Source organism: Microcaecilia unicolor, chromosome 1 (genome assembly GCF_901765095.1).
Source record: "Microcaecilia unicolor chromosome 1, aMicUni1.1, whole genome shotgun sequence".
NCBI classification, from domain to species: Eukaryota; Metazoa; Chordata; class Amphibia; order Gymnophiona; family Siphonopidae; genus Microcaecilia; species Microcaecilia unicolor.
In genome coordinates this window covers 249,253,684-249,270,674 of record NC_044031.1, presented here as the reverse complement: position 1 = coordinate 249,270,674, position 16,991 = coordinate 249,253,684, and the positions used below count along the sequence as shown (strand labels likewise).

General features: G+C 42.9%; 1 protein-coding gene across 1 annotated transcript in view; it reads left to right on the top strand.

The window, feature by feature from the left end:
* Positions 1-16,991, top strand: part of GRB10 (growth factor receptor bound protein 10) — a 414,148-nt gene that overhangs the window by 127,543 nt on the left and 269,614 nt on the right. The window contains exon 2 of the mRNA XM_030205442.1: positions 14,804-14,892. Coding sequence (XP_030061302.1) covers positions 14,848-14,892 — 45 coding nt within the window. The 5' untranslated portion in view covers positions 14,804-14,847. The remainder of the gene's footprint in view (positions 1-14,803; positions 14,893-16,991) is intronic.

Here is a 16,991-nt window from a genome sequence, read left to right as displayed (position 1 = left end):
TCCTCTGATTGGTCTGTCTTACGTTGCCTAGTGTTGCCTGGGAACGGTGTTGTGATGGTCCTTTGTGTTTCAGAATGTTGAGTATGTTTTTTCTGATTGGTCCGTCATGCGAGGGCGGGGCAGAGAGACATGGTCTGTTGTGGCTTCACCACCATGAATCCATGAACCCCCTCAGTGAGTGACTGAGTGACTTCAGAACGTTGTCTTCAGAACGTTGAGGGTGAGTTTTATTATAGTAGATATGACGGCAGTTAAGGGCCAAGTGGCCCATCCAGTCTGCCCATCCTCAGTAACCACCAACTAACAACAACAAATAAAACAAAAAATTAACACAGCTACCATACTACTTTATCGTAAAATAAAATTCTTTTTTTCTACCTTTGTTGTCTGGCCACATACTTTTTTTTTCAGGGGGGTCCTAATAAAGTCTATTTGGAGTTCTCATTCCGTGAGTTCCGACTGGTTTCTTGGATTGGATTTTCTTCCACTCTGCATTTGTTTTCCTCGTTGGATTTGTGAAAGGTGTGAACCCCTTCTTTTTTTCTTTTGTCCTGTGTGGCCCCCATCTGACATGAACTTCTTCTTTCTGAGGGGCAGAACCAGCAGAGCCATGGCTCTACATACTTATGCTGTCATTTTTTGGGGAGCGGGGGCTAAGGAAGCCGTGCAGCTGGACTGGGGGGGGGGGGGCGCTATCCACAAAAGTTTGCCCAGGGCCCCATAGGTGATTAAAGTGGCCCTGAGTAGTAAGTGCTTTGTCTGCTACTTCTGCTCATCAGGAGAAGCAGCAGCCTTGAGAGACAATGGAAGGAGGACGGGGAAGTAATGATGGACAGAAGATGGGGTAGAAGGGTGCTGGATAGAAAGATCAGGAGAGAAAGAAGGGAGACATTGGATGCAAGGGGCGATGCCGGTTGGAAGGAGGAAGAAAGAAAGAGGGAGATGCTGGATGGGGAGAGAGGGGAGACGCTCATGTCCCTATCTGCCCTTCCCTTTTCAGCATTGTTCCTCTCTGTGTTCCTATTGACCCGCCTACTGCATCCCCCCCCTGATGTTCCTATCACCCCTCCCTTTCAGCATTATCCCATGTCCCTTTCTACCCCCTTTTAGCACTGCTTCTCTGCATCCGTATCTCACCCCCCCTTTTTCAGCATTGTTCCCCTCTGTGTGCCTATCTCCCCTTTTTCAGCATTGTCTGCCTTTGTGTGCCTATCTACCCTGCTTTAGCATTGCCTCTTCTGTGTCCCTATCTACCCTCTTCCAGCATTGCCTCCCTCTATGTACCTGTTTACCCACCTTCAGCATGCTTCTCTATATCCCCATCTACCCCCCTTTCAGCTTTACATCCTCTGTGTCCCTTTCTCCCCCTCTTTCAGCATTGCTGCTCTGCATTCCTATCCTTATAGTTTCTACCTGCCCCTTCTCTGTGTCACTGTTTATCCCCATGTTCAGATTATCCCCTCTCTTCCCTTGTTCCCACACCCTGTAGCCACCATCTTTCTGCTCCCCCTCCTATGGCATCTTTCCTCCTCTGTCTCTCCCCCCCCTCCCGGTTTGGCGTCTTGCCCTCCTCTATGTCCCCTCCCTGGTATGGCATCTTTCCCTCCTCTGTGGCCCCTCCCCCGGTATGGCATCTTTTCCTCTATTCTGATCCCTCACTCTTTCTTGCTCTTTATCTTTCTTCTCCTGCTTCCTGGTGAGCCCTGCAGCTGGCCTGCACCCTTCCTCTTGCTCTCCTCTTCCCTGTGACTCTCCGTACTTTTTTAGCGACTCGGGCGCAGTGGCAGTGATTAAGACAGAGTGCCAGTGTCGGGGGGCCTTCCTTCTGCGACGAGTCCCTCCTACTTTGTTTCAACTTCTTGTTTCTGTGTAGGTGGGACTCACTCGAAGAGGGAAGACCCTGACACTGGCAGCCTGTCTTAATTGCTGCTGCCGCTGCATTGCCGAGTCACTAAAAAAAAAAAAAAAGTATGGAGGGTTGCAGGGAAGAGGGGGAGCGAGAGGAAGGGAGTGGGCCAGCCGCAGGGCTACTATTGCTTGTTTTGCCTGCCGCTGCTGCTTTTTGGGAGAAGCAGCAACGGTGGCCACTGGAGATGGGATGAGCGGGCAAGGAAAAAAAAGTTGCTGGTTATGCTGTACCGGTGCGTTCTGGCACAAAAAAAGCCCTGGCTACAGTAAACTAGGATGTTCAAAATAATGCATTTTGCTAGGGTTATATTGCAAAGCTTTATTGGTATAACTACATAATAGAAGATTTGCCTTTAAGTTCCAAGTAAAAATCTGATATTGGAAGCGGAGCTCTGTATATAATGCTTTTGTGTTTGTTTTGTTTGCTGTTTTATTTGGTTTTTGTTATGTATGTTTTATATGGAAACCACCTAGGTTATAGGTGGTATATGTTTGTAAAATGTGTTTGTTTTGTTTATGATTATTCTTGTAATGATAAAAACACTATATTGCATTGTTTTTATAAAACATTTACAATAAAATTGTTTAAACTTAAAATTATTCCACAGCTTTCTGCGTATGAAACATCCAAGCTGGGCAGCACCTACTGTAAAGACCACATGTCCTTTTACAAAGCTAGGGTTAAAAACTGGCCTATTTTAAGAGCCCAAACCCTAAACCTTTGGGCCCCCAGGCATGTGCCTAGTTTGCCTATACCTTAATATTGCTCTGTTATCACCCCTCCTACCATAAACACAGTCTGAGAAAAAAAGCCTTATAGACTGTCTAAACTGGCTCAAAACCTTTGATGCCAAACAACTGCTGCCCCTCAATCTTGGAAAAAGGCATCCTTACAAAAGCCTTATCTTCATCTCCACTCACTAGCCATCAACCTCTAGCATAGTGATCCTAGGAGTCCTGTTGCCCAAAGGGTAGAGGCTCTTGAGGTATCCAGGCTGATAGTGTAATTGCTTCTGGAGCACCTGCAGATGCCTGAGCAGCAGCTACTTGCCTCGTACTCTGGCTAAGTAGCTGATGAAGTACAGGTAGAAAGCAACCATCCTGATCTGATTCTCTGTCTTCAGATTTAGAACATGAACTTTCTCATTCCCTTCTTCCAGACTTGCCTTAATCTTATGTTCACGATCTTTTGGGTTCTTTCGATATCCAACTACTCTCTACTGAACATGAAGAAAATATAGGAATTCCATCTGATTCTTTTCCACCGCCACCCAGGAACGAGGTTCCATACGAGAATGTTTTTGTATCCAAAGTTTTGGTAAAATGGCTAGGGAAGTTCCTTTCTTCCTTCAGCAAGGCTAAAAAATCAGAGCGTTTTCTAATATGTCCTTCCCTTGCAAAAGAATCTCATTTAATGGATCATCTCAGGAAGAAGGTATTTTGAGTAGTTATGCTGTTTACGAGAATAGCTACTCGCCAGCTCTATGATTTCAGTATATGCATACTATCTACTGCAAAGTGTAGGTTTTTTTTTCACCTGTTCTTTCCACACAAACTCAGTGCAGCTTGTTTCCATTCTAGCAGAAGTGGACAAATGTGGTACTCACTTTATGAGAACAGCTTATGAGGCTTTGAACCCTTGACCAGAGTCTGTGCTTCAGTAGTCATAACCAGATGGCTGACATGGTCGCACAATGTTAACTTCAAGTTGGCTGATGCTTCTTGTACAGGGGATCCCCTCTTTGGGGAGAAAGGTAAGGAAACAGTGGACCTGATCAGAGATCAATGTGCCAAGTTTTGCTTCTCAGTAGTGCAACCTTCTGCATTGCCCACTAGGTATGCTTCTTTTAAACAATAGAGAGATGGCTATTACTACCGTAAGAGATTCTATTAGCAGAAGCAGCCAAGCAGGCTCAATATAGAGTTGCCCCTAAAGTGAAACAGAGAGGACTTAGCTAAAGAAAGTGATTTCTGTCCAAACAAAACAGCAGCCCCCTCTGACTATGTTCCTTGTCTCCTGTCAATACAAAACATCTTTCTGGGTCTACCTGTACGAGGCAGAATTTTTTTTTTCCCTGTTGGCCTTCTAAAGCATCACCTCCAACATCTGGGTCCTTTTCATCATGAAGGAGGAACATTGTCTCAGGTTCGTCAGCCTTTCTCTGGATTGACTTCTTCCAAACCACTAACCACCTTCCAACCACCAAAATCTTATTGCAAGAGGAAAGTAGCCCACTTCCCTAAGTCAAAGCCACAGAATTGAGGATTTAATTCAAGACATTTCCTAATTCCAAAAAGACAGGAGGCTTATTTCCTATGCTTGACCTCAGAGACCTCAACCACTGATGATTACACATACACACACACACAAAAAAAAAAAAATTTAAAAATGTGATTACATAACTACAAAATTATCTTGAGAAGAAATTACCAACTCAGCAGCTATTGTAGTGTAATAACCACATGCTTGAGCTAACCAATCATTCGCTGGTAAAGACCATAAACTGGCTAAACCCTGAACCATAAAGGAGTAACTTTTTCTCTCACCCATGCAGTCCATAGCTTCAGCGTCCAGGTGGGGTGATGAATTGGCTCCTTTTCAGGGCTCTAGCAGAGTTCCCTGCGAGCCCTCTCCTGATATCAGGTTTTAGTCCGATGGGTCCTAGAGCAGCTGGATACTCAGTCTGGTGAAAGCAGTGACAACTCCTGAATTTGGCCTTGTGCTGAACTAGGCACACAGAGATACATTTCACAAGTGTTCTGGTAGTTCAATCTCCCTTCTCAGAGTGATGCATACACCATCTGATCTTCCTCTCTTCTCTCTTTGCTAGCCCAAAATCTTGCTCTCCTTCCCAGGTTGTCACTGCTCTCTGGGTCCCCAGGTGACCAATCAGGAACCATATTCCTCTGTCCAGCACAACAAGGCCTTGGGCTTGAGTAGTAGTCAAGCCAATGAGGTAAACTAGCAGTACCTCATTCATATCTTGCAGTGCATACCGCTTCTCCACAATTGCACACAAGATACTGGAGGTCCTATGTGCTTGTAAAGCTCTCTCTTACACAGCTTCCCAGGAGATAAACTAGAAGGCCAGAGCGAAGTAAACAGCACGTCCTTGAAAGATGCCACACAGCACAATGCTGCCAGGAACCAATGCTGAATCCATGTTTCAGAAAAGATGGTTCATGTTGTAACCAGGCCTCAGGCCTAACAAAGGTGAGATCCATGGAAATACCCCTACAATTCTTCTGCAGCAGACAATTGTTCTCCTGCGGTCTCTGGCATTCCTTATCAACTTTTATAGGTCCACTCTTTCTTTCTTTGGCATCTTAGGAGTTGTTCTGGACACCGTCCAGTCCAGAGCTTTTCTATCACTCGAGATGTTCATAGCTCATTTTCATTCGGTGCCCAAGGTCACACCCAGTTTATTTACAGATGCTGTGTCATATGTAGCGGCTCTTCACATGGTTCCCATAATTTGCCTGAAAGTAGCATCCTCAGTACATAAGAACATAAGCATTGCCATACTGGGACAGACTTAAGGTCCATCAAGCCCAGTATCCTGTTTCCAGCAGTGACCAATCCAGGTCACAAGTACCTGGCAAGATCCCAGAAGAGTAAAATAGATTTAATCTGCTTATCCTATAAATAAGCAGTAGATTTTCCCAAGTCCATCTTCTTATGGACTTTTCTTTTAGGAAATTATCCAAACCTTTTTAAAACCCTGCTAAGCTAACTGCTTTTGACACATTCTCTGGCAACGAATTCCAGAGTTTAATTACACATGAGTGAAGAATTAAAAAAAAAAGTTACTACTTAGTAGCTTCATTGCATGCTCCTTAGTCCTTTTGAATACAATTCTGCTATGAGCAATTACTCTTGGCTCCAAGGTCAAGTCTCGTTAAAGTAGTACTAATGTAATGTAGGTAGCCCTCCTGAAGGTCTGCTGTAACTACTATGCGCATACTTTCATTTGTCACTTCTTTTTGGACCAACTTGAACACAGTACTATGCATTTAGTTGAGCAGTGCTAGCTAGTCTGACCTTATGAATTATAGGTCCACTCTTTCTTTATTTGGAGTTGTTCTCTTATTTCACGGTATTGGCTGTTCAAAAAGACTAATACAATTCAGGGATGAGCAGTAGAATCAACGAACTTGTGTGCCTAACTCAGTCCTGCTTATTAACATAAAAAAGTCTTGTTGCTCAACCGTAACAGGCATTTGCTGTAGACATCAGGATTGACAACACTCACAATCCCAACTCTCTTAGAGCCATCTTACTTTCTGAGCTTTTGAACCAAATGAAGAGCTGAGGTGATGGTTGTGCGTGTTCAGAAATTTGCATTGAGTTCTGAGCTGTGGGGAGCAGTTCCATCCTGGTGCCATTAGGTGGCTTCACTTGCTTGTGTGCCTTATCAATCCTGCTATTTATGGAAAACCTGTTGCAGATGAAACACACCTCTCCCCCCCCCCCCCCCCCCCCCACCAGTGTTGTGCAATTGGCTAGATAGAAGAAAAGTGGAGTTTTTATGTTTGGGGTTTTTTTCCATGCAGCAAGCTATTGATCATAAGGTTGGACTCTTGGACTGTTGTGGTGTTTATTCCTAACTGTGTAGGAATGCATATCAGTATAATTGAACAATGTTACTTCTTGACACCTGTGCTTGCTCGTGTTAAACAGTGGAAATCGCCTGGCGAGGTTCCTGATTTGCTTGGTGCACCAAACTATGCTAGGTTTTTGGTTCAATTTAAATTTAAAACACATCGGAGCTCTTCAATGTAGTAGTCTTTCCTGTGCTGTGGAAAGGGTGTATGGTAAACACTGTATCTCATCTACTGACACTTGGCATGACTATGAACTTCAGCATAACTTCTGTCACTTTAAGCGAATAGTTTTGTTCAACACAGTTGACCTTTTGTCCAACCTTTTTCAATAAGAGAAGATTAATTTTTCCACCAGCAATGTTTTTTGCATCACATGACATTTTTTTTTTTTTTGCTCCTGCATATGTGACTGTGTAACAGATGCATACTTGGAATTTGTGTGTTTTGAAAAAGCTTTGCTCAAGCATTTGCTCCCCAGAGCACCATAACTTTTGAAGGCAGTACAGCAGGTCTAACAGAGTATTGCACACATTGTCAAGAGAGGATACACAATGTATGATTACCGTTGTGCTCCGTTTTAGCAGTTGTAATGAATCCCAGATTTTAAATACCAGAAGAGCAATTCTTGGGGTGGGGGTGGGGCTTGGCTGCCTTTGATGGTGAACTGATGAATGAGCAAAAATCATATTGGAGTCCTGTGGAACTCTGGCTGCCTTATGAAGTCTCCCTCCTATCCTACTATCCAACCTGTCTTTAGTGCTCCAGTTATATCAACTTCATCTGAAGTGTATTTATTATAGAGGTCCTGAAAACCAGTCTGACTAGAGAATAGCTCCAGGGCTGGCTTGAGAAATGCTGCTTTAAGTTGTGTAGGTCAGCGATATGGAAGTCCCTGCTTCTCTGAGCCTGCATTTGTATTAAAGGTACAATGACTGCTTTTGAGCACTGAACTTCCTCATTATTCCTTACAGAAAGGGCAGCACGTTCATGTCGGGATACTCTTTTGATAGTAACACTAATCTTTTGTTCACTAAAGTCCAGTTTCCCTTTCCTCTGGGTTTTTCCCAGAAAATGGTGGTACTAAGAATTGTAATAAATTTTATTCTGATGGCCACTTTTGCTTTCTATATAGACAGGCGATAACCTTTTTTGACACTTCTGGATTATTAGCCAAAAAAGAAAGAAAGAAGAAAGCTTAGTATACTCATTCGACTTAGGCTATAGCAAGGGTTAAAAAAAAACATTTAAGTGAATAACTCAATAAGGAGTAGTTTCTCTGCATATTCTGGTGTATTCCATAGTCTCTGCAGTTGCTTCCCTTCTTCCATTCCTTCTCATGTTCACATTCCTACCACATTGGCAGCTGGTGGAATAGGGAGTGGGTTTTCTAGCATCGTGGGGGGGGGGGGGGGGGGAGTGGAGAAGAATACCATTGGAATATAAGAGTCAGGATGGTGTTAGGCAGTCTTGCACTTTATGGGCTAATAGGGATGGGCTGCTGATAGTGCACACTTTTCTTAGGGTGCGCACAATGTGCATCTAGTCAGTGGCAGCCCTACCATTAGGCCACTTGAGGTGGGGGCTTCAGGTGGCACTCTTCAGGGAGCGGAACACTCCCTTTCCCTCCTCAACCCTCTTCTCCACATTTACCTTCTTTCTTTACCAAAAGGCGGCAGTGGCAGCCATTCCCATAGGCTGCCCTGCCTCCGGCACCAGTCTCTTCTCCTTACTGTGGCCCACCTTATGCTTTTTCAATTGTAATTCAAGGTAAATTATATTAAGGTGTACAGGTATTTGTATATTCCCAGAGGGTTTACACTCTAATTTTGTACCTGAGGCAATGAAGGATGAAGTGGCTTGCTCAGGGGCATAAAGAGCAGCAGCAGGATTTGAATGCTGGCTTTCGCTGGTCTTGACCCATTCCGCTCCTCCAACAGGCTGTGATGGCTGCTGAGAACCATAAGACCCATTTAGCCTGCCCTATTGATTACCTGTTCTGCCATAGATCCTAGATGATCTGTTTGCCCTCATTTCAGAATTGGGTGATCTTTTCCGCTCATCTCATGATTTATTAGAATTCATGAGATGAGCGGAAAAGATCTGTTCAGCTCAACCACTTCCCAATGCAGGCTGCTCCAAGGATCCATCTCCCTTTCCTAGAAGAAATGTTTTCTGATGTTACTTGAAAGACTTCTATGTACTGGATTCAATCATATTCTCTAGTTCTAGAACTACTCATCAAATGAATATACCTGCCTCTGCATTAATAATTTTGAGATATTTGAATGTCAATCATATTTCCTCTAGGGTATATTCATTTACATCCTTAATTTACATCTCCATAGGGCTTGTGCTGTAAGCCCTATAGTAAACTGGTGGCCATTATATGGATTACCTCTTCTGTCTTCAAAGGTATTTTACTTCCGTTTCTACTGATCGTTACAATATGTATTGCTCTGACTTTTATATGTTTTTGTACCTTTATCATTTGGTATAATCATACCAAGGCCTTCCTCCTCCTTGACATCCCTCAGTGTCACCTTTCATCTCCCTTGTATTTTTTTTTCATCAAATGCATGAGTGCGACTACCAAACATTAAAAGTATTTCAAGCCTCCTTTAGATCAGGGGCAGTGGAAAAACATTTTTGGAGGGGTTCACCACATTCCAGCTCCTATGCTTTAGATCACTCCTCATTCTACCTTTTCTTGAAGTTGTAGGAGCTCAATGTTATTTGCAAAGTATCTTCCTACTAACATTGCTCAACTTTTGCTCATGATGGATCCCTGAGCCATTTCACTAATCACCCTTTTTATTGGTGTTAACTCAGTTTTTCACAGCCCTGTCACTCAAGCTTCTAATCCGGTAAATTAGCGTTTGGCCTACCCTTGCACAGGACAGTATGGAAAACTGTGTGCTGAAACAGAAATGTACCTCTAATCTAATTCTTTGGTCACCTAATTTTAAGAAACTAGATTAGAGCTTCCCAACTTGGGTTATGACCTAGGTGGGCTTTCCGTAGGTGCATCATTTTGTACCTCGGGGGGGGGGGGGGGGGGAGGGGGGGGAGAACACACAATTTTATTTGGCAGCTTTCTTGGAGTTACAACCACAAAAGATTGATGAGCACTGCCCCATGGGAACCCTCCTTGCCCCTTGGAATGTAGGGAAATGTAGTGCTACTACCTGCTATCCTACCTTTGCTCTGTGGGTTATAGCTTGCTGCTTCCTTCAGTTTTATAGGGGGGTTCCTCTTCTTCTTTTACACTTGTTTGGTCCTGTTACACTGCCACTCATGTTTCCATTGGGGTGTGGTGTTCCCAAGGAGAAAACGGCACAAAAAGAATAAAAGGAAAAAAAGATTTGAGTCTTTTCCATTGTGCTTAGTAACATATGTTGGGTGCCTTATTCTTAGCAGTTTTTGAAAGAGTTAACAATCAATTCCTGTTGACCCGTTCACTCAACTCATGATATTATAAACCTCTATCGTTTTCTACCAGCACTCTTTTCTCCAAGCTGAAGAGTCTTAATTTCTTTGACCTTTCCTGATAGGGGTGATGGTCTATCTCCTTTTTCATTTTGGTCACCTTTTCTAATTCTGCTATACCTCTTTTGAGTTGTGGTGTCCAGAACGGTACTCAAGGTCTGGCTGCATAGTAATAGGGAGGCATTAAGATGTTTTCCGTGGAAACACTGGAGGGGTGGGACCCCACAGGGCCTTTGGCCTAAGTGCCATGCTGAAGTTTCTCCCTTATAAAGGGAGTCTTTTACTAAGACACAATGGAGTTTTTAGCTCGCAGTAGAAATCAGCTGGCTGCAAACGCCAAGACGCCCATAGGAATATAATGGGCTTCTCTGTGTTTACCGCCTGCTGATTTCTACCGTGTGCTAAAAATGCTACTGCTGCTTAGTAAAAGCCCCCCCCCCCCCCCCCCAAGAGTTGCTGCTGTGGCCAGTCCTCTTCAAAATAGACACCATGGTGACTGATTCAGATCAAGGAATGGTTGCCTAAAAAATATAAGGGCCCTGTACACTAAGGTGCATTAGTGTTTTTAGTGCGCATACACTTAGCGTATGTGCTAACCATGTAGACGCCTATAGGGATATTGTAGGCACATACATGTTTAATATGTGTTAGGTACGTTAATGCGCCTATAACGCTGCTTAGTAAAGAAGACCCTAAGAGTTTATCCAGATAATCTGATTTAACAGCTTCTATTTGCTGAAGCGAACTGGTATCCTTCAATTTTTAGAGGTCTTTATTAATTCTTGCAAAGCATGTTCCAAATACAGAGAAATATTTGCAAACACAATCACAAAATCTCAATAGCTTCTTATGAAAATACAAATGACAAAGTACCTCTAATTTTAAAGGGCTTAAACATAATATAAAGAGAAATCCACTGCAACCCCTACAAATCGAGTATCAGAACCATTTAATATGAAAGTGCCATAAAATCAGAACTAGGAGGGACTTCTTTGCACTTCAAAGTAAGAAACCTTAAATTTGAAAACATTTGTATGAGCTACCACTGGTAAAGGCATGAGCTAAATTCAAAATTCCTTCTCTCCTCTAGCCTGTTTGAACATTTGAAATTAAGGGTCATAAAAAATTACTGTGTATTTTTTTTTCCTCTGGTCTTTTTTTGACCATAGGAATAGAAAATTCTTCTAGCAGAATTTTTAAGCACAGTCCTTTCACGTCACCATTGTCAAGAGCTGATTTTTGGCTAGATAAAAATTTAACATATAACAATTTTTATTTTGATCAGTTCTATTTTAAAAAGCTTTTTACGGAAAGTGACATGTAACTTTGTGCACCGGACTGCAACATCGTGAGATCTGGTTAAATAACATGGGGCTATATAATACTAACTGACTATATTCTCAACCATACAAAGACAAAGGATAAAACTACATGTCAAGGTTGCTAGGGGCTCCTTTTGAGGAGGACATTAATGGGATAATTCCCAATCACAAGGGTTCACTATTTAAGACGTCCACCCCCACTCCCAGCCCTGGGAGAGGAATACCCTAAGCACCCCAGGGGCCTAATTAAAGGATCCTCAGAAGACCTGCCAGCTCAGATATCACAAGTAAGGATAAGGGCATCTACTCTTTTGTGTCACATTGTAGAATACTTTTCCATGGGTATGCAGTAAAGATATCTTTGTCTTTTAAAAATGTACCCCCCCTCAAAAAACCCCCATCCCAATAGGAATGTTAAGGGAATCCTTCCCCCATGCAGGCGTAGTGCTGTGTGGCTGTTTCATTCCATTGGGAGTGTAAAGGAGATCTTTCAGCTTTGCAGTGAAAGGTTGGTATTACCATGTCTTTTGATAAATCATGTAAGGCTGAGAAAAGGGCTGCTGTCTTCCCTTGCCCATATCTGTATGATTGATGGTGGAAGGGTGACATCATTGGAGCACTTTTGCTGTTCTCCGTTACTGCGGTGTGGGTAAAAGGGACACTCAAGAATGTTGTAACTGTGAAACTGAGCAGGTCCTGATAAATGGTGGGCCTGTTGGTGGTAATTGATGGGGCTTTCCTTTTTCACTGTACTGAAACGAAAACCCTCTTTGGGTTAATAAATGCTGTAGTGCTTTCAAACTCCGTGCTGCAGTGTGGCATTTAGCATTCCAGTGAGATCTTGAAGTACATTCACTTAAAGTATATACAGGGCTAGATTCTATATATATGGTGCTGAAAAAAGCGCTATTCTATAAGCTGAGCTGTGCGGTTTATAGAATATCGCTTACACCTGGGAATCGTGCTTAATTTTAGTTGTGGCCATTTGTACCAACTGAAACGTGATGCAAATCACGCCCTAAATTAGGTGCATGTCTGTTATTCTATAACAACGTGTGCTAATTTTAGGAACACACTCAATACGCCCGTGACACTCCCATTTCAGATCATGTATAAATGCCAGCTAAAGCTAATTAGTGTTAATTGCTAAAAGCCAATTATTGTTGCTAATTAGCTTCATTACATTGCGCATGCAAAATGGGCGCATGCCCAAATTTGCACGCACAATTTTTGGTGACTTTTATAGAATTAGGGGGACAATGTGCAGGATCAGACTAAAAACATTTTAACTGCGAGTTTGTTAGGTTTGTCTTTTTTTTTTTTTGTTAGGATTCTCCCCCCCCCCCCCCCCTTGATTTTCTTTTACATTACTGTGGAAATTTTTCACTTGACCAAGACTTCAGCTTTTTGAGGCAATTTAATAGCTTAAAATGTTTCAGGCAACATGAAGCTACTTTGTCCAGATGCTTCTGGCTGACTGCTTTTTGATGTACCTGTAAAATGCTCTGCAGAATGAAGTACTGAGCACACTCTAAATCAGCGGTTTCCAAACCTTGTAGGTTCATGACGCACATAGTGTTTAAGTAGATTTTTTGATGACACCCCTAGGCCACACGTTTCCCCTCAGGTTTTCTTTCCTCCCCCCCTCCCCCGATGGTGGTGGTGGAGGGGATGCCCAAGCCTCACCAGCTGAAGTGGTCCACTGCCTGAGCAGCGAGGAAATCAGCAACATGTTTCAGCTGCCAAAGCTGGCACTCCTGCTTGCGCAAGCTCAGTTCATGCTGAACCATGCGTGCGAGGGAGTGCCAGCGTAAGCAGTGGCTGAAGCATGCCACGACTTCCTCGTGCAGCATGGAGTTTGGGTCTCAGGCAGCAGGCCGCTTCAGCTGGCGGGGCTTGGGCATCCCTGCCAGCCATTCCATGGATTCCACAATTTTGAATGGAGTCTTAGTATACTGCAGCTTCCCAGACAGTCTGCTGCTGTGCCTCAGGGTGCTGCGGTGCACAGTTTGTGCTGGTCGAATCAAATGCAGCATCTAGAATTTGAAGGAAAAGGCAATTCTACTGGTGCCGCTTTCTTATCAAAAAGTACTGTTATTAGCTAATGTTCACTATTAATATGAGCCGTGGGGAAAGTATGTAGAGCATAGCTCATAGAATTCTTTTAATCTCCTTAGCATATGTGTGTGTGTCTCCCCTAGAGGGGAAAGGCAGTTTGGAATGGTTTGGAAACGATATTAAATTCATTATTTATCCAAATAAATAATTAAGCAAAGTGTGATAATGTAGGAATAGCCTAATGATAAGTGCAGCGGTCTTTCCTGTACAGCTCCTTGTGACCTTGGGCAATGGAGGATTAAGTGATTTTAACCCTTCGTTGCCCCAGGTACAAAAACATGAGCCCTCTAGGGACAGAATAATGTGTACAGTGCTGTGTATGTCTAGTAGCGCTATAGAAATGATTAGTAGTGTAGTGTGTAGTAGATAGCAGCATTAACAGAATTCAAAGAATGAATTTTACAGTTTAATAGTAGGGTTCCACTGTTCCAAGGCGAGAATTATTGGCATGCTTCTGCACACCTAAGAGTAGATGCAGAAGGGGGAGAGTGTGTAAGGAATGCAACAGTGGTTGACAACACAGTACTGTTGCTTTGTCACTTAATGTCAGCCTTGTATTTATTTGGTGGTAGCTCACACCTTTCCATTTCCTCCAAAGAAAATTTGGTTGGTGTCCAAGTTTTCAAAAGCTTTTTTTTTTTTTGCCTCTCTAGAGTGGGAAACTTTTTCAAGTTTGATTCTTTCTATGCTATCTTGTTAATGGTTTATAAAAACTGTGTGTCCCACTGTAAGGATGGTGAAGAGGTAGGATTTAACATTTAACAAAAATAAGAAAAAGAAATGGTGCTGTTGAGAAGGGTATCTGTCCTGTGCAGTGTTTCTGTGAATGAGTGAGCAGTCCTGATTAGAGCAAAACTGGGCTTTGAAGCTAGCAATTCAACCTTCACAGCTGTTCTACTTGGTGATGCTTCTATCCCAAAACAAATACCCAATCAGAATGATCTGCCTGTGTCTTTGGATGCAGGTTTACAAAGAGCAGTTATCCAAAGTTGTCAAGTCTTGTTTCATAACCAGGGAAGCTGCTGTTTGTTGTCATTGGGAATCTGACTGGTGAGAGGTTGAATTTTGCAGACAGTGAGCTTGTACTGAAGGAACACATTATTGAAGCCCCCTCCCCTCCTCCCAAGGTCTTTGAAAATGTGCAGTCTGAGCTGAACTAGAATGGTGCCAGGTTTTTCTAAGCTCTTCCACCTTTTGAATTGTTTCCCAGTTTGTGCTCAAGATGCAGATCTTGCCAACTGGATGTGTTTTGCATCTTGACAATAATATATGTTTTTTTAACTTGTGCAGTCTGTAAGGTAATGATAATTTAGTGCTTGAAATGTGTATTTTACTAATCATTGTATTTTATTTTGTTTTTGTAGGAATTTTAAAGAGCTGGATACAACTTGCCAGTAACACAGCAGCTATGGCTCTATCTGGCCCGGATTCATTCTTGCATCCCTACTATCAGGTACGTTATGTTGTGGCTTGCTCTTAAATTCTGAGATGTGGCATCCTGGTTTATAAAAGATAGGTAATTCTGTAAGTTTGTGTGCCAGTACTGGTATTTTACTTGGCTAAGCATTCTTTTGTAAGTCCATACTAATTTTCATTGGTGCACACTTTACAGGTGAGTCTTCACATATGCAAAGTTTGGTTGGGGGGGGGGGGGGTGCTCAATTATTAACATATATTATAGAATAGAACAGAAGAGTGGCCTAGTGGTTAGTGCAGTAGGCTAAGAACCTGTGGGCTGATGATCAGAAGCAAACGCAGGCGCTAGAGGCTGTTAGTGCCATACTAACTCCTGTGTTTGCTACAGCCCCATGATCAGAGCCCCCGAGCACGTGAAACAACACGCTCAAGAGCTCTGAATGCAACTACCATGCAAATGCATGCAAAACAGTGCTTACATTTGCATTCTATTATCTCTGATCATCTGGGCAGTAAAGCCCTGTGCTATTTTTACAGCGCTGTTTGGAACACTGTGGGGTTTTCGATTATCTGCCCACTGGTGAAGTGGGTTCAATTCCCTGTATAGATACTTGTGACTCAGGGCAAGTCACTTAACCCTCCATTGCCCCACTACTTAAATTATGAGTCCACTGGGGACAGAGAAAGTAGTTTCATATAATAAATGTAAACTGCTTTGATTGTAACACAGAAATATGGTATATAAAATCCCATAGAAAATAATTTACACATGTTCTTTGCAGTCTAGGTGTGAGCATTTAAACTAGCTCTATAGCAGGTGTAAGTGGTTGTGCTTAAAATATATGCGTATTGGACTTGTTACATTAGTATTCTGTAAAGCAGGGGTCCTCAAATCCAGGAGAGAGAGTGTGTGTGTGAGAATGAGAGTGTGTGCAAGTGCGTATGTGAGACACAGTGAGAGAGAGAGAGTGTGTGTTCCACACAGATACAGTGTGTGCGAGAGAGAGAGAGAGTGTGTGTGAGACACAGACTCTGTGAGACTGAATGTATGAGACCAAGAGAATGTGTGAGTGACTGTGACACATAGAGAGTGAATGTGATACAGTGTGAGATATAGAGTGTGTGAGAGACAGTGTGTGAGAGTGAGAGAGAGAAAGACATTGACTGTGAGAGAGTGTGTGTGTGACAGAGATACCTCCCCCCCTCTCTGGTGTCAGGCCCCCCTCCCTCCCTCTCTGGTGTCTGAGCATTACTGTGCAGGACGCTGAGCTCTGGCTGTGCTTCAAGGAACTGACCAATCCTATTTAATAGAATGCACCTCCAACATTCTGAAGCCGAGAAACCTCGTGTGGTTGGTCACTTCTGCTTGTGACGAACCCGGAAGTACGTGATGTCAATTCAGGAGATTGATACAGAGAGCAGGAATGCCTCAACCATGTAGTCAGCTTCAGAATGTTGGAGGTGCGTTTTATTAAATAGGAAATGTTGGAGGTGTGTTTTATTATACAGGATATTATATTGGGCTATAACACAAAAATGTAGGGCAGATGGCCTTTATTCATGTCATGTTCTATTTAGTCTGCTTTTCCACACAAGTTCCTTCATCTCTATGCTTCTCTCATGCTTTCTTGAATTCAGATACTGTCCTAATCTCCACCAGCTCTGCTGAGAGGCCGTTCTATGTAACCACTACCCTTTCAGTAAAAAATATTTCCTTAGATTATTCTTAATTTACCTCCGTTGGACCCCTTTCCTGCCTTTCTTCCAGAGAATGCATAGAATGATCTGTCTGTCCCCATGTGCTTTTATAACAGAAATCGCTGACCATTTTATATCCATCCTCTGACCTGATTATCTGGTTTATATCCTGTTGAAGGTGTGGTGTCCAGAATTGCACACAGTACTCCAAACAGAGGCACTATCATTTCCTTTTTCCTGCTGGCTATCACATTCTCAGCACCCAAGCATCCTTCTGGCTTCCTCTTTATTCCTGCACACGTTTGGCAGTTCCTCTGCCCGCATATGCCAGGCTTGCGTTGACTTGACTCTGCCTTTTACATCTTGGTTCCCTTCTTAAAGAATTCACTCCCCAAGTATGTCCACTTTGAGACATCCGCTCTGAGTGTTAATCTGTGC